General features: G+C 42.2%; 1 protein-coding gene across 11 annotated transcripts in view; it reads left to right on the top strand.

The window, feature by feature from the left end:
- Window positions 1–21,426, top strand: part of Enpp2 (ectonucleotide pyrophosphatase/phosphodiesterase 2) — a 114,035-nt gene that overhangs the window by 74,666 nt on the left and 17,943 nt on the right. For 8 of the 11 annotated variants that reach the window (XM_040730339.1, XM_040730341.1, XM_040730343.1 and 5 more), the window contains 8 exons: window positions 998–1,106; window positions 6,997–7,122; window positions 10,623–10,654; window positions 11,377–11,504; window positions 13,538–13,625; window positions 13,773–13,860; window positions 14,928–15,112; window positions 18,463–18,514. In XM_040730339.1, coding sequence (XP_040586273.1) covers window positions 998–1,106; window positions 6,997–7,122; window positions 10,623–10,654; window positions 11,377–11,504; window positions 13,538–13,625; window positions 13,773–13,860; window positions 14,928–15,112; window positions 18,463–18,514 — 808 coding nt within the window. The remainder of the gene's footprint in view (window positions 1–997; window positions 1,107–6,996; window positions 7,123–10,622; window positions 10,655–11,376; window positions 11,505–13,537; window positions 13,626–13,772; window positions 13,861–14,927; window positions 15,113–18,462; window positions 18,515–21,426) is intronic. The other 3 variants (XM_040730340.1, XM_040730342.1, XM_040730347.1) reach the window with 1 other exon arrangement.

Genomic DNA, 21,426 nt, shown 5'->3' with positions numbered 1-21,426 from the left:
GAAGAAAAGAGGCCCCCACCTCATTTCACGGGTGAAATGATGCAAGAAAACGTCTCAAATCATCTGAGAAGATTCAAGGGGCGGCTGCCGTAATGCATTTGATTGGAAGTGATGCTTAGGTCTCTTGTTTTCATCTTGGTTATCTTGGATGTATGTGTGTGTGTTTGAGACCTAAGCTGTAAAAATCTATCTATTGTACAATGTTTGATGTGAGGTTTCTTAAAAAAGCTTTCCATTTCTTCATCAGATGAGTCTCGGGAGGCAATCCTGTGTACATGTGGGCACTTGGGACTCCTCTTGAAGCTACAGTGACAGATGGTGGATTAAGTTTCTTGGGCTTTGGAAATGTTTCTCTGAAAAGAATTGGGAGTTTGTATTTCATTAGCCTAAACAGAACAAATTCTGTGGTTCACTTTTGTTTGTTGGGATTCTTGTCGACCCTTATTTAATCTGTTTGAAAAGAAGCTGTCCTTAGGACAGCTTCATCTGCAGGCAATTGGTTGCTCTCTGAGGTAGGCAGTTAGGGTCTTTGGAACCAGTGATGAATCTAATTCATTTCCCAGGAGAAGGTGATGGTTTTAACCTCTAAACTTAATGCCTTTGATTCTCTCAGTCAGTCTCTTTTTTTAGGTCAAAGTCTGGGGATTTTTCACAGGGAACAAGGGCTTTCCATTCTCCATCTGACTTTCTATTCACTCTTAAAAAGCTTGGATTTAAAGAATGCATTCACATTTCAGAAAAGCCATTTTGTGTCTCAAAAAGAATTAGGCTCAACAATTTGTGATTTTCACATCAAAATATTTCAAAAGGGATGGGGTAAGGAGACCTTTTTATTTACATTAAAAAATGAAAATGGTGGGAAACTATTCCCCAGACAATACTCTGCCTCTGGGCCAGAAGTTTTCTTTCCAGACCATTCTAAGGGTAGAAGATCTATGGAAATTGAAAGGTTAAAAACACCCAAATAAATATGTGAAGACTAACTTGCTTTTTACAGATGACAAATCCTCTGAGGGAGATTGACAAAACCGTGGGGCAGTTAATGGATGGGCTGAAACAACTCAAGCTGCACCGGTGTGTGAATGTCATCTTCGTGGGAGATCATGGTAAGGCTTCATGTTTTTTCTTTGCTATGAAGATAGAAGTTTTGCAGGATCATTGGTGATACAGGCCTTTAATGCCAGCAATCAGGAGGCAGAGGCAGGTGGGTCTCGGTGAGTTTGAGACTACTCTGGTCTACAGAATGAATCCTAGGATATCCAGGGCTACACAGAGTAACTCTGTTTCAAAATCAATCAACCAAACAAACAAAAACAGATAGACATTTTCCAGGGTGTTGAGAAAAGGAACGATTGCTTGAAGAATCCAAAGTTCTGTTCTTAATTTCTTTCTTTTTTTCTTTTTCCCTCTGCTTCAGGATAGGGAAAGAAATTATGTCATGATACAAAAGTTGAGAGAGCCAGGGGTTTCTGCATCCTTGTGTTCTTTGTAGGAGAGGCCTTTCTCAAAAAACTCTGTCCCTTATTACAGAGTCACAGAAAACTGACACATGATATTAATGACTTCCTCTGTGTCTTCCACATAGTAGGTAACAGTTTCCTGCCTCTGTGAACCACATCTCCAAAAGGAGCCCACAGAGTGTATGTAGTTAAAAAAGCAATTTAAATGTTTGAAGGAGACAGAGATGTAAGGGTCTTGTCAAAGATATGACATTTGAGTCAGTTGGTTTCCTGGAGTTCTCAGAGGGGATTCAAGGCCCAAACCAAGACCTCAACACAGAAGACCATTAAAAGAGGAAGTAGTGTAGGAAGTGGCCTGCTCTCTCCCTCCCTTCTTTCTTTACACACACACACACACACACACACACACACACACACACACACACACACACATTCATCCCTCTCCCTAACTCCTTCAAGATCCAACCCAACCTCCTCCCCTCCCCCTATCCTATGTCCTCTTTTTTTTTTCTTTTTGCATGACCCACTAAGTGCAGTTTGTGCTACTCATGCATTCATGACTGCAGGGCCATCTGTTGGAACATGGTAGTTTTTACCAAGGGACACATCCTTCATGAAAACTGACTCTCCTTGCCTAAGACTCATCGCTGTCAATAGCTCTTCAGTTAGAACGGGAGCTCATGATCCCTTCTCCACTCACCTTGGAATGTTGACTGTCTTGATCTTGTCCAGGCACCCACAGATGCTTTGAGTTCATGCAGTGGTCCTGTCACATCCGGAAGATGCTGTTTCTTTCTTGCCCTAACTCCAATCTCTAGCTCTTCCCACTCTGCCTTCTGCAATGGTCGCTGAGCCTTGGGGAAAGGGTTGTGATATAAATGTTCCATTTATGGCTGAGCATTCCACAGACACTTACTCTTTGCATCTTGACAAGTTGTAAGTTTCTGCATTAGCTGTTGTCCATTGCACAAAGAAAATACCCTGATGAGAGATGAAAGCTTCATTAATCTATAGGTTATAGAAATACAAAATTAGCGGGCAGTTGGATATTGTGTCCTCTTAGCTAAGTGGTAAAAGAAGATTTACCCCTGCAAGCTTACACCCTCATCAGCTATATATTCTTGGCCAAATTTACAGTGTCAGACATGTGCTTCCTCCTATAGAGCAGGCCTGAAATCCAAGCAGAGAGTGATTGATTACCCTATAACATACATGCCACTAGTACATCTGTGGGGCTTTTTGCCACACTGGTCACTGTAGTTCATAGGATTCATAGCTGAGTAAGACTGTTATACCAGCAGCCTACACAGCAACTTTCAATACTATGAAATCTAGCTATCAGGATAAGCTTCATATTCAATACTGCCTTGATTTTCGGAGAGCATTTTTGTTCATAGATATGTAGACTCATTTCTAGAGAGTGCCACCTATTTTCTGAAACTATCAAACTGAACCATAATAACATCCTTGGAAATTGGGGCTGTTCCTGTCTATTAGAGCATTAAAAAAATGATTGACATCTTGGCAGTTCTGTTAATAGTAGTTAGTGAATCTCCTTAGTTACATTTTGGCCCCTGAAATTTTATTTCCAGAGCATTCTAGAATATCTGAGAAAGTGGGAAAATAGTAGGGTTTGTGGACATTAGCTTACTTCCCTGAGTGAATTAAACAACACCCTCTGCAAGATCATTCTCTACTAGTTTGACTTAGTGGAAAGCGGCAGACAGGGTAGAAATTGGGAGCACGTGACACACTAACTCAATTTAAGTTGCCCAGAAGTGTGGAGAGCATTTGCTCACATGCTGGAGGCAGATTTCTAAGAAGTAGATGGTCCCAGGGAGTCACATGTCACCATAAAGGTCATAGGCAGAGTAAAACCCTTTTTCAATGTGAAGATTGCTGAAATGAATGGATCCATTGGTCCTGGGAAGCCAGGGAAACTCTGTTTTGAAAGGTATCTTGCCTAGTATTTCAGGCCCTGGGCTTTGACAGAATGAGTTTCTATGGAGCTCAGATTACACCATGACTCTTAGGCAATCTGTATGCAATCTGTCTCTGCAAATCTTAGCTCCCTCATCTACAGAATGAGAACACGGACTCCACACTGGGAAAATAAGTCAGGAGGGAAGCAGGGGAGGTTCTAGAGAAACCCTGGGCACATTCGCCCAGTGTTCTATGAAACCTGGGGAGATTGCACAATGTTGAAACTACTGAAATGACTGTTGAAATGTAATGGTAGAATGATTCTTTCCATTTTCCATTCATCTGAATTTGGAGAATTTTCCCTTTCTGGGGTAATGTTTTACTAGCACATGTAGCTGTTCATTATTTTAACTTCTTCATCCTGAAAGCTCTGATGTTAGAAGAAAAGATATGCCTGGGAGTGATGGTGGTGCATCTTGGGTAACGGTAGTACATGCCTTTAATCCTAGTGGTTATGAGACAGAGGCAGGTGGACCTCTGTGAGTTCAAGGCCAGCTTGGTCTACAGAGTGAGTTCCGGGACATCCAAGACTACACAGAGAAACCCTGTTTCAGAAAGAAAATACTTTCAACAAAACATAATATGATTGTGTTATGTTTAAATGTTTTGTTCCTTCTTCATACTAATTGATGTTAAAAACTAAAAAAGAGCCAGTGAGATAGTTCAGTGAGTAGGGGAGGCTTGCCTGGTGAGCCTGGTGACATGAGTTCAGTCCCCGGAGTCCGTGAAAAGATACAAAGAGAGAACTGACTCCATTGAGTTGTCCTCTGACCACAGCAGTACCCTGTAGCACCCCTGAACATGATTTCACACAACAGTAACAAAAAAACATTTAGAAAGAGAAGGAGAGATACACCTGGGATCTCCAAAAGTGATTATTTGAAGTTTACCAGACCTGGCCCACTCTGGATTACATTTCTTTACTCTAAACCCTTAAGATCCTTTCCAGAATCATCTATTTTCCCTCTTAGAGACTATTAATATACTAGATTGTGGAAGGCAGTTCAGTGGTCTCCCTTGATCCAAGGAGAATATGTTCTATGACTCCTAGCGCATGAATGCCATTGCAGTTAGTACTTAACCTTGTAAGTCTGCCTTTTCTGATACACTTGTAATGATAAGACAGGATTTATAAATTAAACATAATAAGAAGTTATCAACAATCAGCTAGCAATAACACACATCAATTAGCCAGGCAATGGCCTTTAATCCCAGTTCTTAGGGAGGCAGAGGCAGGTTAACCTCTGGGAGTTCGAGGCCAGCCTGGTCTACAAAGAGTGTTCCAGGACAGCTAGAGCTATACAGAGAAACCCTGTCTTGAAAAATCATAAACAAACAAACAAATGAGTGAATGAAACACATCAGTTGGGAGAGTAGACTGCAAAAAGTTATGTGCATATGATCTCTCTTAGCTACTGTTTAGATACATTGACTAAATGTTCCATCTTGAGCAAAATGGAACAGAGTAGCCATCAATTTCATTATGCCTTTAGAATGGGAATTTAAAATCTGTAAATTATTTGTTTTTAGAATTTTCCAGGGTTATGTTTTGGATCGTTGTTTATCACAGACAACGAGAACTTCAGAGAGGCAAACTATAGGTCTGGGGGTGACACCAGCTACAGTGTGAACTTTCACTGCTCTGGGTCAACTTGTGAATTCTAAAGCATGTCAATAATGATCTCTGTGAGATTTAGGTCTGTAGAGCTGCTAGAATTTATAGTCTTAAGATTTAAATCAGTTTTCAAAATATTGAAAATTTCTCTTGCTAGAAGGCAGAGAACAAATTTGGAAAGAATATTGGTTGATGAAAATGAAATCCCCCACTGGACCTTTTCTGTGTGGTAGATGCTAACTTCCGGTCCTAATTATGTTGTTTACAACTTGTTTCTGCACGTTACTTTGTTTTTCAGTTTGGGTGGTCATTTGAACTGACTTTGATTTTTGTCCCTTGTTTCTTGTTGCCAGTATTGTTTGTCAGTAACACCCAAGGCCACCAGTGAAGACAGAGTGAGGAGTTGTGACTATATCCTTAAGAGAGAAAATGTACTAGAAAGAAAAAGGACAGAAAGTGGCGTCACTTAAGCATGTGTGTATCTGTGTGCGAATGTGTGTGTCTGTGTATATGTGTGTGTGCATGCTGGCAGAGACCAGAGGTGTCGGATCCCACTAGGGCTGCAGTTACAGGCACTTGTAATCTGCCTGACCTGGGTTCTAAGAATTGACCTCTGAACGGTATATGCTTACCACACAGCTATCTTCCCAACCCCAGAAATGACATTTTGTAAACAAGAGGTAGAAGTGAAAATTCTGGCCATTTATGTACCCACTCCCTTATCTCGCTAGGAACAGACTGAAGCAATAGGGTCAACTTTGTTTGTTTGTTTCTATGATGATACACAGTTTATTGTGGTATTAATAGCTCCCAACATTTTGATTTCTGGAAATGCTTATTATCTTTTCTGTTGAGTATTGTTTGAAGGTTATAAGCATTTTATGACATAAAAATTGCTTATACCACATTGAGGAGAACAGCTGAAATGTGACTATAAAGAACTTTACGCATGTGAAACTACCCTTTCGACCTATCCAAGGACTACATAGTTCCTTACTGCCTTCCCTACCTTATCTGTGCCTCCATATTCATACGGGGACCTCAGATCCACGAAGTCAGTTAAACCCCATCCTTGTCACATGCCATTGCCTCCAATTTTAGGCAGGAATGTAGACTTTCACAGCTAACTGTACCCATTCTTGTGATCTAAGACCACCATTCTCAAGTTAGAGGTCATAATCACATGCTGAAAACCCCACCCACCCATGTGACCTGCCTGAGGACCATGCGCCTGCCTTCCAATCTCCTTTATGTTCACTCCATTAGGTAGGGATTGTAGACGACTTGCGGTAACTCCTCCACAGGCTCAACAGGGTCTGTTTTTAATGAGTGAATATTTCTCATAATGAATGTCAATTGCTTGTATTTTTCAAGCACTTTTACGTTTATTTACTCATTTATTTATTTCGTGTGTGTGTGCGTGTGTGTGTGTGTGCGTGTGTGTGTGTGTGTGTGTGTGTGTGAGAGAGAGAGAGAGAGAGAGAGAGAGAGAGGTGGAGGAGAGTCTGCAGCATTCATGTAGAAGTCAGAATGTAATTTGTTATTTCCCTGTATCATAATGGGCCTCAAGGATGAAACTCAGGTAGTCAGGCTTGGAGACAAGTACCCTTACCTACTGAGTCATTCCCCTGTCCCTGAACTTTTTGTCTTGCTGCCCTTGCTCAGTAATTCAAAATAATAATCAAGGTGACACCTTTTCAATCTCCTCCTTCATGTGAGATGGTAAGGTGAAACAAACATCTGGAGAAAGATCGTATAGTTATGTCTTTAAATGTCACATCAAAACAATATCAGAGGTGAAGTTTCCTCTTATTGAATCACTATAATCTAATTAAAAGAGGTGTTGGAATGCCATCTTCGATGTCTGTGTGAATGCTTTAGGATTTTAACTTTAATACAGTCTGACAGAACTGTGTGTGTGTTTTTCCATCCCCATAGGAATGGAAGATGTGACATGTGACAGAACGGAGTTCTTGAGTAACTATCTGACTAATGTGGATGATATCACTTTAGTGCCTGGAACTCTAGGAAGAATTCGATCAAAATTTAGCAATAATCCTAAATGTAAGTTGGTTCTTCAAATATTAAGTAATTCAACTAATAGTTAATGGAAAAGGTAAAGACTTGTTCTGTGGAGCTAGAGAAATGTTAGTTGAACTTAAGTTTTCTCATCTGACTTGTTAAAGACTTGTTATCTATGAAGACTCTTACTGACATTAACTGATGTGTATGTTTAAGTGGGTCCGGGCACAGAAGAGCTTTGACTGAGCATTTCATCTGGTTTTTTATCATATGGAAATTGCACTTAATTTCAAGCATGTTTACAGCATAAACATCTATTTATAGGGAAGGGTTTTCCTGTATCCAGTAATCCCTTTGGTGAAAGTAGAGTCTCAGGGTTGACAGAACCAACAACACTCTACCCTCAAAGTTCCCTAGTACCTCTTGGCTTTTTCCTTTCATCAAAGTGATGTACAGAATTCATAAGAGGAAAAGTATTACATTCTTAGAGATTGTTAACTATTCCAAAAAATTAGAAATTAAAAAAAAACCTAGAGGAATGGTGAGTCTTTGTTTTAACTTTATTTTCTAGCATGTTGAGGATGAGATATGCCACTAACACAAACTTTCAGTTTGTCTCTTTGCCATCTAGGTTTTGAAAACCATATGGATGCCATTTTTAACTCTTAAAAATGTTTTTTTTTCATTATATATATTAATTGTACATGGTATGTCACATAAGGGCATTTTTATATGAGCATATATATTTTGTTTCTAAGTATACATACTTTTACTTCAGGCATGCTGTATCAAAATAGAAGCTTCAGAATAACAAACCATTGACACCAAGCTCAAAGCTTTGGAAACTTAAATTTTTCCTAAGTTATGTTCCCAAGTCAACACAAATGGGACGTATTCCAGGGTCAACGTTGTGAAATCAACAAAATATTGGTGTTTCTTACTTTTTTCCATGTCCTCTCCTGTCCTTTGTGGCCTCAGCACCTTTGCTCCCTTGGGCTGGATGCGAGCCTTCATGAAGGATGCCTCTTTATTTCAGCACTTGGGTTTGAAGGTGTATGCCAGAATTTGCTTATTCCTTTATTTCACAAAGTGTTTGTGACATCAGTATATGTAATGGAGAGATTGGGTAGATGAGCAGGTTTGCTGGGGACCGGGGAAATCGTGCCTCCAATAATCAAATAGTTGTGCTGCCCGTTCACTTTGGGAGAGACAGTGAGGTGGTCTTATGCTGATGTTCACTTTGCTACTCTTCCAGGTTTCCATAGAGACTCTGAACAAGCCTCTTCGACACCCTGTGTCTCGGCTTCCTCATGCGTAGAATAAGGATTGGGGGGATGACTGAATGAGAGATTGTGTAAATGTAATTACAGGGTATTTACTCTGTAGTCAAAGCTATATGCTGATTACAAAGACGAGGTCGTGGCTTTATTATTGTTTCAGATGAATGTGAGCACAATCTAATCAACTCCCTCCAGTATCCTTGCTTGATGTATATTGTCATTATATTTATAGTCAGTAGAAGGCAAGGGCAGAGAGGGTTGAAGGAGCTGGCTCAGAGGGTGACAGTAAATGTCAGATCTAGGGTTAAAAACCTGACTTGCTAGTTCTTTTAAAAAATTGAGTTACATATACTTATTTTGTTCACATATATACGTATGTATGTATGTATGCACAGAAGTACAACAATGCCATGTATTATAGCATGTGTGTGGAGGTCAGAGGGTAACTTCTGGGATTAGCATTCTGTCCAGGGAGTGAAACTCAGGTGGTCAGGCATGGCGGCAAGTATTTTACTGGCTGAACCATCTGGACAGTTCTGTTTGCTGCTTCTTAATCACCACCCTTTCCCCATTCAGAATGACCTGATTGGCATGAAATGATGATGAGTTTAGACCTAAGGACTGGTGTCTCAAACAGAAGCATTTGGTATTTCCTAAGAATTCTCTGGAATTCTCTAAGAATTGTCCGGGGATGAGATTGTCCCATGTTGTTGATTTCTCAGAACCTGCAGTTCTCAACCTGTTTGTCACAACCCCTTCTGCAAACCTCTATTTCCAAAAAAATATTTACATTACGATTCATAACAGTCGCAAAATTACAGTCATGAAGTAGCAACAAAAATAATTTTATGGCTGTGGCTTACCACAACGTGAGGAACTGTATTAGGGATTGCAGCATCAGGAAGATTGAGAACTACTGCTCTAACCTATCAGAGGACATGAATTTATTCTGTTTAGTCCCTATAAAGAAGGTGACTCACAAGACCAAAGAGTGTAGAAGTTCAGAGCATGAGTTGGCTCAGGGGGACTGCATGTTGTGCTCCAGCGAGCAAGCTCCCTCACCTTCTAAAAGCACTTGGCTGAGTGAGGCATTTGAGGGCTCTGTATCCTGGTAACCTTATGAATGATCAGAGACAAAGTCCTCCAGCGCTCTTAGAAAGAAATGGGTGCGCAGCACGACTCAGTCCTTATTACCGTGATCACTGGCTTGTTTTCCATCGAATGCAGCTATTACAGCTTAAGTAGAACGGAGCTGGCATCCTTACCTTTGGATCTCATAGCTTTAGGACTGAGTTTCTGAAGACAGTATCTAGTGTGTGTACGCTTTTAGGGAACCTGCGTTTCCCACAAATATGAACAAACTGTTTATTGTTTATTGAGTGCTGACTAAGCCCCGAGCCCTGGGGACTACCTCGGCGATTGATATGCACAAGGCCAGCTCCTCCGCTGATGTTTCTGTCCCTGGGAGGGCTGCACTGGGAAAGCCGGGCCTCTTCTGAGTACGGCTTTCCCCTTTCTCCTGATGCTGTAATGATAGAGGGAAGCTAACTTTTCTTTTTAAACACAACAAAACCCAAACAGCCTACAATCTCTTTTTCCGCACAAGCCCCACAGAGGGGGCATCCTGACAAAAAGATGCAGTTTGCACACACCTATCATTTACATTGTTGAGCTTTAAGCTCGGCCAGTGTGGTCTGAAATACTCTTTGTCTCCTGGTCGTAAAAGAGCAAGGCAGCACACACACACATGCGAGCCTGCTGCTGGAAAGGAGGCAAACCTAGGAATCAGACTTCTGATATCACCACGGAAACTACTCACTTGCTGCACTAGGAAAAGGCATCTGGCAGCGAATGGTGGCTTGTTCAAAAGCATTGCAGAAAAACAGGAAAGGACGACACAAGACCCCTAAACACGACCAGCTCAGTTCCTGACATGAAATTGCAAGTGGACTCGAGTGAGGGCTCCGCGGGACTCTGCTGGGAAAGCTTGGAGCACGTGACCCAGGAATACTCTTCCGCTATGGGAGGAGGACTTCCCTTCCAGATGAGGAGCCCTGCATCTTGCAGGGCAGATAGCTGCAAGATCTCTGCCACTTGTCTAGCTGCCTTTCTGCTACTGAAATGTTAAAAACCTATACTCAATGAGGCATCCATTCAAACTGACATTAAACGGGGGGGAGGTGGAAACATTAAGTTTCTTCCTGTAAAAATCACCTCTCTTTGTGGCTGTGTTTTGAAATCTTTCTCCCTTTCTCTGCGCAGATGACCCTAAAGCCATTATTGCTAATCTCACGGTAAGTGTTGCAAGCCACTAGGCCTCTGCCCTGGGAGCAGCTTTGACATGATCACTTTCTCGTGTTTGCCTTTCCTGTGGGTGGTTAGGAACATTTTCCTCACTGACCTGCGGTCCCGTGTATTTGTTTCCCCCAAGCTTTCAAAACTTCTGGCCTGTGGTCAACTGTAGACTCCCCAATGGTCTTGGCGATGATACAAACCCAGGCTTTTTCCTCCTATTAAGCCAAGAACTATTTGCCCATGATTAATCAGATCTTTACTCACTCTGGAGCAGATCTGTCCCCATCTTCTAGCCGCCTCCTCAAGCCACAGATGGAGACCTCAAAGCACTTGAGTGTATCATCAGATAGGCTAGCACATGTCTGCTGGCCTCCTCCCACCCCGCCTCCCACTCCTTGACTTGAGGCAATTAGGAAATATCTTGAGTTTTGAACTGCCCGCACTCTTGGGCTCAAGAGTCAGGAATTTATCTTACAAATTCCTCACGTGCTCTGATGACCTATAACTTCTTTCTAAAAGTGTCTAACTCCCTTGGAACCTGTTTGCTTTTTAGCATGCATTATTTAATAGGGGATAGCAAATTCCATTTATCTGCTAACCATCTTTTTGTTGGAGCTAACACTCCCTTCAACTTTCAAGAGACAACAGGCCATGCAGGCCATTGTGTTCCTCTTTGGTAGAAAACGTCACTCTGTAAGACCACTATTCACTTATGTTTCAGTGTAAAAAACCAGATCAGCACTTTAAGCCTTACATGAAACAGTACCTCCCCAAGCGTTTACACTATGCCAACAACAGGAGAATCGAGGATATCCATTTGTTGGTGGATCGCAGATGGCATGTTGCAAGGTAACTTGGGAGCCTGTCTCTGTCTTCACAAGAACTTTTCTGTCACCTGGGAATCCTTTAAGGTTCTTAGTCATCATCAAGAAAAATCTGGGCTGGAAATAATCTCGTTGTTTGGCATTTTTTTGTATAGTAGGTAATCGACATCTCTAGTTCCTGGGTCTTTTTTTTTTTTTAGTTTCTCATGCATCTCTTGCATAAGTTTTATAGAGACGTTCTTGATTTTTTTTAATCCCTTGAACAACTGGAAATACAACTAAGGCCTTGCTGATGTGGTCTTGGTTGACGTGATTGTCTATAGTCATGTTTGTAGAAGGTCCCTGGAAATGTTAATCTTGAAACCTCCATTGCTGTGGACATGTTTTACATTGCTTAAAACACAACTAATGTTTGTTTTCTTCTGAACTACAAAAGTCTCTCCCAGATCAAGGAGACCAGATGTAGATGTCTGGGGCCTCGGCCACTTCTAAAGAGTCAATCCCCACAGATTTAGTCATTTTTATGTAGACATAGAAGTAGTGTTTTCTCACGAATTTTTGCTCCAAATTTGACCTTAAAACAAGTGTGATGAATATAATTGTAGTAATAATTGAATAACTATGATGTATACTCAAGCTGGGCAGAATTTTATAATAGTTAATGGCTAAGCATGAGATGATTATGAAAAACATTGGTCTTCTAGGAACTTTGTCTCAATATGAAACACTTAGACACACACGGCATGTAATCTACTGTAAGTGCAAAAGACCAAATAGTTAAATATGTGGGATTATGCAAAGAAAGATGTGAAACCCAGAAATCATCAGAATCATGTAGAATGTCATGTAAAAGTATATTACAGAGATGTGACCAAAACTCCTTGACTGACTATGTCTTCTGCAGGACTGTTAGTGATGGGAGCACCTAGGAAAGAAACATGATACAGTTGTCTAGGTTATAGGAAAAAACTGTGTCTTGGAACAGAAGTTAAGTGAAATGTTACACTAGTTGAGCAAGTTAGTGTAGTGGCATCTTGCCGGTGAACCTGTAGTAGTGGCCACACCCCTTTGGGCATGACTTCAGGCGGATGGAAGTGGAAAGAGAGAAGTGTGAGGCGTGGTCTCGCCTGTGAGGGCTCTTTCTCTTGGGTCAGCAGATCCGATAGAAAGGGCAGAGAAGGTCTCCCGCCATTCTTTATTATTATCTGTGTGAGTGTTGCCCAGTAAACACCCATTTGTCATTTATCTTGGGTCTAGTGAAATCTACACCCTCGCCTTCAAGGTAGTGAACAACTTAGGCAGGGGCTTAATCTTTAGAAGTTCAGTCTTGCATTGTTCAGTTATCATACACACCTATTACTATCCTAAATCTGAGTTACTCTCGGGTAGAAACCCATTTGTTAGATTTTTGTTTTGTCTTGTTTTTCCAGGCACTACTTTTCACTGATCTGTGCCTGCCTGTACTTAGACAATACTTACGTTACTAAGCATCAACACTTTGGGTGGTTGATGAGTCCTTAAAACAGTTACGTAGAAAGTATCTTTCTGTCACACAAGGTACAATTAAGTGATTGTGATGTCTAAATACATTTTCTAGGTGAGGCCAGGCTTTTGTTAGTTACACCATTATTAGTGTTAAATTGACCACTTCATGGCCTCTGGTCTTACTATCCTGCTAGGTAAGTTTGTGTATAAATATTTTTGGAGAATGCAGGTCTACACAAATTGATTCAACATCACATATTTTAAAATGCCTTCTGCATCTTGGGATTGAGCCTGGTGAGCACATATCAGGGAGAGATGATCAGTTCAAGCAGGATCACGGAGAGTATGCTGACTTCTTTTCAAAATTCCCCCTTTAGCCTGGGTGATATGCAAAGCAGTAACACTAGAGAAATGAACAGAAGTACTTTGCTGTTGCCATGGGAATGAGGCAATCAAGACAGACAATTGGACTTCAGGCAGGCCTTTTCAGGGGTCCTAAGTACCCCACATTTGCTTTCTAGCAGCATGATTTGGGGCAGACTCCTAACTGATCATAAAATTGTTTGACTGTAGGAAACCTTTGGATGTTTATAAGAAGCCATCGGGAAAATGCTTTTTCCAGGGTGACCATGGCTTTGATAACAAGGTCAACAGTATGCAGGTATGACCACAAAACCAAATTGAAGCTTAGTTCTGGGGTGGGGGAGACCATGGGGTCAGGGAAGCTTCAGGAAGCTCAGATGTAGAAGGAACGCTGCTAGCTAAAGCAGGGATACTTAACTGTGTTTCTTTTCCTTTCTCTTGGAAGACTGTTTTTGTAGGTTATGGCCCAACTTTTAAGTACAGGACTAAAGTGCCTCCATTTGAAAACATTGAGCTTTACAATGTTATGTGTGGTAAGTCACTTGTTCAATCAAACTCGATGAAGCAGTCTTTGGTCAGTGAATTTCCTTATTGCTAGAGAAAGAAATGAGGTGTCTATTTTCTAAGACCTTCTCTCCCTGAAAAAAAATTGTAACTTGCCCATTGGTTCAAAAGACAGAATGTCACCTCCTTCTAAGGCTTCTTTGTGTTCCTTCAACAGTTGACTAATGGGGAGTTTTCATAGTGTTGCTGTTGGCAGCCATTGGCTGATCTAACATAGCATTACAGTTGACACTGTTGGTCAGAGACCCGATGAAGCAAGAGTTCCATGCAGACAGAGCGTTCTCCCACCTCCCTCTCTCACATTGCAGCCCAGTGAAAATTTTGCCAGCTTGCATCCCAGCCAGCTATTTATGTACTCCTAATTATTTTTCTTCCTTGAGCTTCTTGTTGCTGAATGAGGACAGCTTTTCCTATTTAGTAAGGGAGTGCCAGTCTGGTGGTTAGAGGGGGAGTCTGAAAGTCGGGTCTCCTGGGTTCTTTTCCTAGGTTGGCTGCTAGTTCTCCACTGTCCTGCCTCTCAGCTTAGGCAAGTCACTGTGTGCCCACTTGGCAACCATTCACTTGCTGTGAAATCAGCCCGCTCATCCCTTGGTAGCCCGTCAAGGCGCATGGCCAAAGCCTGCTCTTGTCCCCACACTTTTGGGGAGTGCATTAGAGGGCAGGATGTGGGTACTTATTGATTATGTCTTATTTCAAAATTGGGGTTTAAAAAGTCCAGAGGATTGCAGGAGGTTGATGGTACCAGCATTGTTACACACACCGGCAGTGGCTGAGTAAATTGTTTCTCCACTCAGGGCTTTTGGGAATGTCTGTCTCTATTCACACTCTAGCAATGAACAGAGCTATTTCAAGAAGCGTGAGCCAGGAATTGTGAGGTCAGAAAGGTTCAGAAGATGTGAATGGAATGGCAGATAATGGTAATTTAGTTAGTCCAATTGGGATTTTTGTTCAGTACTTACAGACTCTCAGAAGGTGAAAGGTTTTGGCTCCTACCATTGCTCATCTGAGAGCACCTGCATCCATTTCTTTTCATCAGATCTCCTAGGATTGAAGCCAGCTCCCAATAACGGAACTCATGGAAGTTTGAATCACCTACTGCGTACAAACACCTTTAGGCCAACTGTACCAGAGGAAGTCACCAGACCCAACTACCCAGGGATTATGTACCTCCAGTCTGATTTTGACCTGGGCTGCACCTGTGATGATAAGGTAGAGCCAAAGGTAGAGACAATCTTTATGCTTTTCCATGGAGATGTTTGTTTGGTGTACAAAGCGTTGTCCTGTAGAGCCCTCTGTGGTATAGCCTTAATGACTGCCTCTGCTATTCAAAATAGAGCCGGTGACTAGCTACAATGGAGGGATGAAACTTTTAACTTCGTTGTTTTAAATTTAAGTATTATTAAAAGCTGAATATGGTTCATGGCTACCATCTTAGATAGTACAGGTCTGGAGAGGAGAATGAAGGATAAAAATGTGTAGTCAGAAGCTCGCTCTTCCACATAATTGTGGGTCACCAGTGATTCACAGGTAGCTATGCCAAAAATGATTTTGAAAGACACCTGAAATTTTAAGGGATTTGAGAGAACTATTTGCGAAACCTGGGCAGGGTGGATGGAAGTCACTGGGAAATGAGAAATATTTTGGAGCTAGCAGAATGCCTTCCAAGGCCGGAAAGTTGAGGGCAGATAGAAAATTACTAGGGAGATTGGCAGGAGAGAGGAAGGGAGGGTGGATAAGAGAGAGAACTGTGTCTGTTAGAATACTGTAGCCCAAACACTGTGGCCTGTGACCTGGTAGTATAACACCCTAGTCTCTATTGCCTCTACTTTATTCCAGGTGTCTTCCATGGTAGAGCCTAATTGTAAAACAAGTTTATTCTTTAATGCAGTCCCTAACACTCACCTGGGTGGAGAAGGTACAACATATATGTTCAAAGCATACAACCCATCATACTATGTTGCAGCTGCCTATAAATACCAACAAAGCAAACAAAAAACACCCCCCCAAAGTATTAAGCAGTAGTTTGCTCATTGAATTTATGCATTGATTAAGATTTTTATAGCTACCAACCAATGCTTATTCTTTTTTATTTTTAACTTCCTTTTTATTCTTCGTGTCTTCCACATTGTGCATCTCAATACCATTCATTTCCTGTCCCTTCATATTCACCCTCTGTTCTTGTTCCCCACCCCATAATAAAATAAATACAACTTAAGAGAAAAAAGGAGAGAGAGAGAGAGAGAGAGAGAGAGAGAGAGAGAGAGAGAGAGAGAGAGAGAGCTTGTCATGGAAGCTGTAGTGTGACACCGTGAATCAGTTTCCCTTTTGTCCATATATCTTTACTTGCAAGTGATCATTGCAGAGTCAGTGATCTGCTCTGGTCCGAGGCCTCTGGTTTCTGCTACACTACAGATGCTGGGCCCTCACTGGTTATCATGTTGTTGTCCTGTGTCATGGAGATCCTGTAGCTTTGGGTCTTCAGGACCTGGCCATTCATTCACATGCTCCAGTAGATCATAGGCGGGGTGGATGTTGCGGTGGGCCAACCCATGACCCGGGTTCTGGGTCCTGGGTAGTTACAGGGTTGCCAAATCCTCTCACAACCAGGGTGATATCTCTGGCATTGCCCCGGGTAGTTCATCCCTTGCAGCAATGAGCAAGGGGTGGGGTCTGCTCTCCTGCTTTAATGTCTTCAGGGTCAGCTCTCCCACACCTCCACCACCAGGTGAGGTGCAGGGCCCACTCTCCTGAGTGATGCAGCTGTTGAGGGGCAGGAACAGCTCTCCCGTTCTGCTCTTACAACCTCTGGCCAGCTTTCCCACTAGCCACTGGCATCTCTCCCAGGTCTAAGCCTCCATATGAGGGGCGGGACCAGATCTCCCACACTCAGATTCTCAGGGCCAGCTCACTACCACCCCCACCCCGCAACTCCCACCAACAGGGTCAGCTCTACTGTGCAAGGAGTAGAGCCCCTTTCCTGAGTGCCACAGCTGGTAAGGGGGAGGGTCAGCTCCCTCATCTACTGAAGCAGGGGCGAGGGCAGAGTGGGTACCAATCACTGCTTCTATTAGCAGAAACGAACCAATGCTTTCACACTGAGTTGAGAAGATGCTGCTTGCACGAAGCAAGGATGCTAATTCATTTTTACATGCTGTTTAATTATAGGTAGAAAAATGGACAGTAATTCTCCTATTGTGCAATGGCTTTCCCTTACCATTTGTCCCCTTGGGATTCCTTCTGAGCATAGGAGCCACAGTTATAGGATCTAGAGTATGAAGAGTTCAGTTTGCCCTTGTTCCCTATCCCCAAAGTTATCTCCTTCCTGCCTTTGCTCTTGATAAGAATCTGGGAGGCTAATGAGTTCAGGGAAGGCAAAGCAGAAAAGTTGGAGGTGTGAGGCTGCCAAAATCAACAGGAATCAACTCACCAAGAGAATCACAAATACACGTATAGAGGACTCTGTAGTTCCATTGGTTCTCTGCATGACCTCTAGTGTGGAAGCCTTCTGAATATCTTGGCATAAATTCTATTCCATAAAGTTTGCATTGTCTTTATTTAAAGGATTTCTCAAAATATCTATCCTTCCTTTCCTCCCTCCCTCCTTACCTTGTCCCTCCCTCCCCCTTCCTTCCTTCCTTCCTTCCTTCCTTCCTTCCTTCCTTCCTTCCTTCCTTCCTCCCTTGGCTTCTTCTCCAACAGTGTTAATTGGAACCCTGAAAGTCATGTGTAACTCTCCTCTTGACTCTACTTTTACTTTGCATGTATATAGCTCTTAAATAGTACACTAAGTATCTTAACACATCACAAAATACAATGGTATAATTTGCATATGGGAAATTTTTATGTGGCTGCTGTTGGAGGCTCCGAGTCCTGAGATAGTTTGATTCATCATTATGTGTGATGCATTTATGTCTATTTGCATATGAACCTTTAGCTCACTTATTTTCATGTTAGTTAGTTTTATTTGATATAGAAATAGATCACACTGTTTTTAAGTTTCCTGTCTGAGAACATTTGGTAATTTTCAAATATCACCTTTAGAGTTATTCAAAGGCATTATTGTAAATGCGGTTCTATGGTTGATGCTCTCAAGCTTCAGGGACAGGTGATGGGGGCAAATTCTGAAAAATGACTTTTTAGAGTTGCTCCATCATTACTTTCTGGGAGTGTTGAGTTATCACTGTTTGGACTTCAAATAAAAGCAATTTTGAACATTGGTTTGGTGGTTTATTTAGTATAGATAGGAAATGATCTGAGCTAGGAGGCACTACAGTAACTCCATTATATGTGTGCTCAAATATCCACTCTTATCAGCCTGGGAAGCTACCACGACTGCGCATAGTGTAAAGGGAAGGGGGCTGAGTCACAGGGAGATAACAAAAGTGCTCTTAAACACAGAGATCAAGCTTAGAATGCAAATATGTGATACAGCAGAAGCTCCCTAGGAGACTTTACCACAGTGACAAAACTTGGAATTTAGCAAGATGCTGAGGAGGAAGAAGGGGAAGGGAGAAAGAAAGAACTCCTCTCATGTGCCTTTTTCTTTCCTTTTCTGGTTTTTACATGTGAAGAACAAATTGGAAGAACTCAGTAAACGCCTTCACACCAAAGGGTCTACAGAAGGTAAGGGCAGGTTCGGAAACCAACAAAACGAGTTTTGACTTCTAGTTTTTAAAAATCGAAGACCAGAGCCAGGAAGATGGCTTGCCATTCTTCCAGAAGACCTGGGTTTGATCACCGGGACCCACATGGCAACCTACAACCAGCTGTAACTCCAGTTCTAGGCCATCCAATGTCCTCTTCTGGCTTCTGTGGTCAACATGCATACACATGGGTGGAAAACATACATGCAGGCAAGACCACCCGTACACATAAAAACCAACCAATCAAATCAAACCAACCAAACAAAAGATCATCAGAGACATCCCATTTCCTTTATGCCCACCATGATATTTTTAAAAATCTCTATTTGTATTGCCAACTTTTTTATATCTATGAACACAAGATACCAGCTGTATAGTGGGGGGAATTCTATTAGCTTTGGAATTTCCTTTAATAGCTTTTAAACTCTAAGAAAAAGAAAGAAAGAAATCCACTGGATATCTGATAGGTTGCAAATGAAGGTCCTAACGGGAGCTTTTTTGTTGGGAACGGTAGTCACAATGATAAATATTAGCTCCTGCTGCTTATACAAAGCTCAAATGCCTGAGGGATCGGGAGGTCAGTCATAATGGAGAAAGGTTTGTAGAAGAAATAAGATTTCCTTTATCACACACAAGACTCTCTTTACCCCAACCCATTCTCCTCTTTATACATGACAACAGCAAACACATGAGAGTAAACTTCTGTAAGCATGGTGTATGGCAAAAACCAAACACATGACAGACAGAAAGAACAGCCAAAAAATCCCACTGATTTCTGCCAAGGAAGAAAGACACAGCACATTTTAGTATGCTGAATGTAGGCTGAGTGGGTTCCCTTACACTTACTGTGGAATCGAGGTTGAAAGAACTGCCCCGGTCTGGGACATGCCATGCTCATGACAACACACAGAACTGTGTACTAGACATCAGCACTTCTGCTTTCATCAAGTGATGTCGCTTCTAGTCACAGTTGACCAGCCCGAGTGAGACCCATGATACCAGTGGTAGAGTATATTCTTTTCACGGGGACTCTATTCTGCAAGTTACATGGCTGAGGTTAGGACAGAAAATAATTAGGAACAATGAGACACTCCATCAGGCAAGTTCTTCCTTTGAACTTATTTTGTCTGCTTGTTTTGCTTTTTTGAGACAGGGTCTCACTATGTAGCTCTGGCTGGTCTGGAACTCACTACGTAGACCAGGCTGACTTCCAACTTACAGAAATCCACCTGCCTCTGCCTCTTGAGTGCTGGGACTAAAGGTGTGTGCCATCCATGCCTAACTCTTCCTCTTGGTTTTGAAGTTCTGGAAAATTAGAAGAGAGAGTAGGGTGCTGCCTCAAAGGAATGACTTTTTGAGACAGCTGGGGCTGGGTTGAAAAAGACCATGGAACAACATGGCAGCCCTACATCTAGATCTAATGATGTACACGGATTCTCCGGGGCCATCCCTTGAGTCCCATCAGTTTCCATGTGGTCCTCTGTATCATATGATTTCCCCCTCTGAATTAACAGAGGTTGAGGAAGGCAGCAGCAGGTCTTATCTATTTGCCTGGTTTTCTTTCTATAAAAGATCTCCATCTTTTCTTCCTTTTCTACATCACCACCCTCCCCTCTCCCCTTTGATTACAGAATACACAGACTTTCTGACATGTAACTGGATAGTACAGTTTTACAGGCAGAATTTTGTTGGTGGGAACTTTATGTATCCCCCACCAACTCTGCAAATGACTTGAAAGGTTGTCACCTAACTTTTAGTGTGCCGTAGTGTCATTATATATGAACAACAACAACAAAAATGCAAGTTGCCAGGGGGGTGAGGTAGGGAGTGTCATGATTTCTAAATAGTCAGTTACCCACGAAGCAGCACAGAGACTCTCCTTATAAAACTGCTGATTTTATAAGGAGACAGCTCTCAGTAGACTCTTGTACTCATGCTGATGTAAACTCCAGCTGTTCTTGCTCCTGAAACATTTCCACCTGACTAACAATTTCTGCATCTAGCCTGTTGGTGTGATGGCATTGCATTCGTTTGACAAAAATCACTCCCGCCAAGCATGACAGTAAGAGGCCTTGTGCTGGTGAACTTGTGCCTGTCAGGACTAGAGAAGCTATAGTCAGTGATGTTTCTTCTGTTCAGCTTTGTGAAGATTTGACCATAAGTGTCTTGTTCATATCACTGAAGAGCTTTATTGATTGACTTGTCTCTCAAGCAACACATCCCAACCACTGCCTCCCCTTTCTCCACTCCTCTTAGCCCCTCCCCCACATCCTTCTCCTCCAGATCCACTGCTCCTCCATTTGCCTTCAGAAAAAAACCGGGCCTCCAGTGATATCAACTAAACATGGCATAACAAGATGCAGTAAGACTAGGTACCAATCCTCATATCAAGACTGGATGAGGCAACCCAGAAGGAGGAAAAGGGTCCCAAGAAAAGGCAAAAGAATCAGAGACAGCCCCACAGAAAGAAACCCCAAGCTAAACATCCACAGCATGTGTGCATGACTCAGCACAGACCCATGTAATGCTTGGATGTTTTTCTAGGGGCAAGCAATATGTCTTCACTCAGTATTTGTTGGGACCTTAGTGGGGATTGAGTCTGGTGTCCGAAAGAACCACACCACTGACAATTTTTAACCCTTGGCTTCAAAAGGACAGCGTAAGATATTAAGGGAAAACCATGACAGCTACATCCCCATTGCATAATTGGTTCTGTCCCATTCACTTCTACAATGGTAAGGAGGCACCTTCGGAGTCTCGAGTGTCTCATACACCACACTTCCAGGTTCCCATTCAAAATGTTCCGTGTCTACTACAGTAGACTCTTGTGAGCACAAATCACGTGTGTTTATGTGTGTTCCCATATGCGTGTGCATGCAAGTGCCTGTGCAT

This window comes from Mesocricetus auratus, unplaced genomic scaffold (assembly GCF_017639785.1).
Source record: "Mesocricetus auratus isolate SY011 unplaced genomic scaffold, BCM_Maur_2.0 Super-Scaffold_100023, whole genome shotgun sequence".
In the NCBI taxonomy this organism is placed as follows: domain Eukaryota; kingdom Metazoa; phylum Chordata; class Mammalia; order Rodentia; family Cricetidae; genus Mesocricetus; species Mesocricetus auratus.
This window is presented reverse-complemented; position numbering and strand designations above follow the sequence as displayed.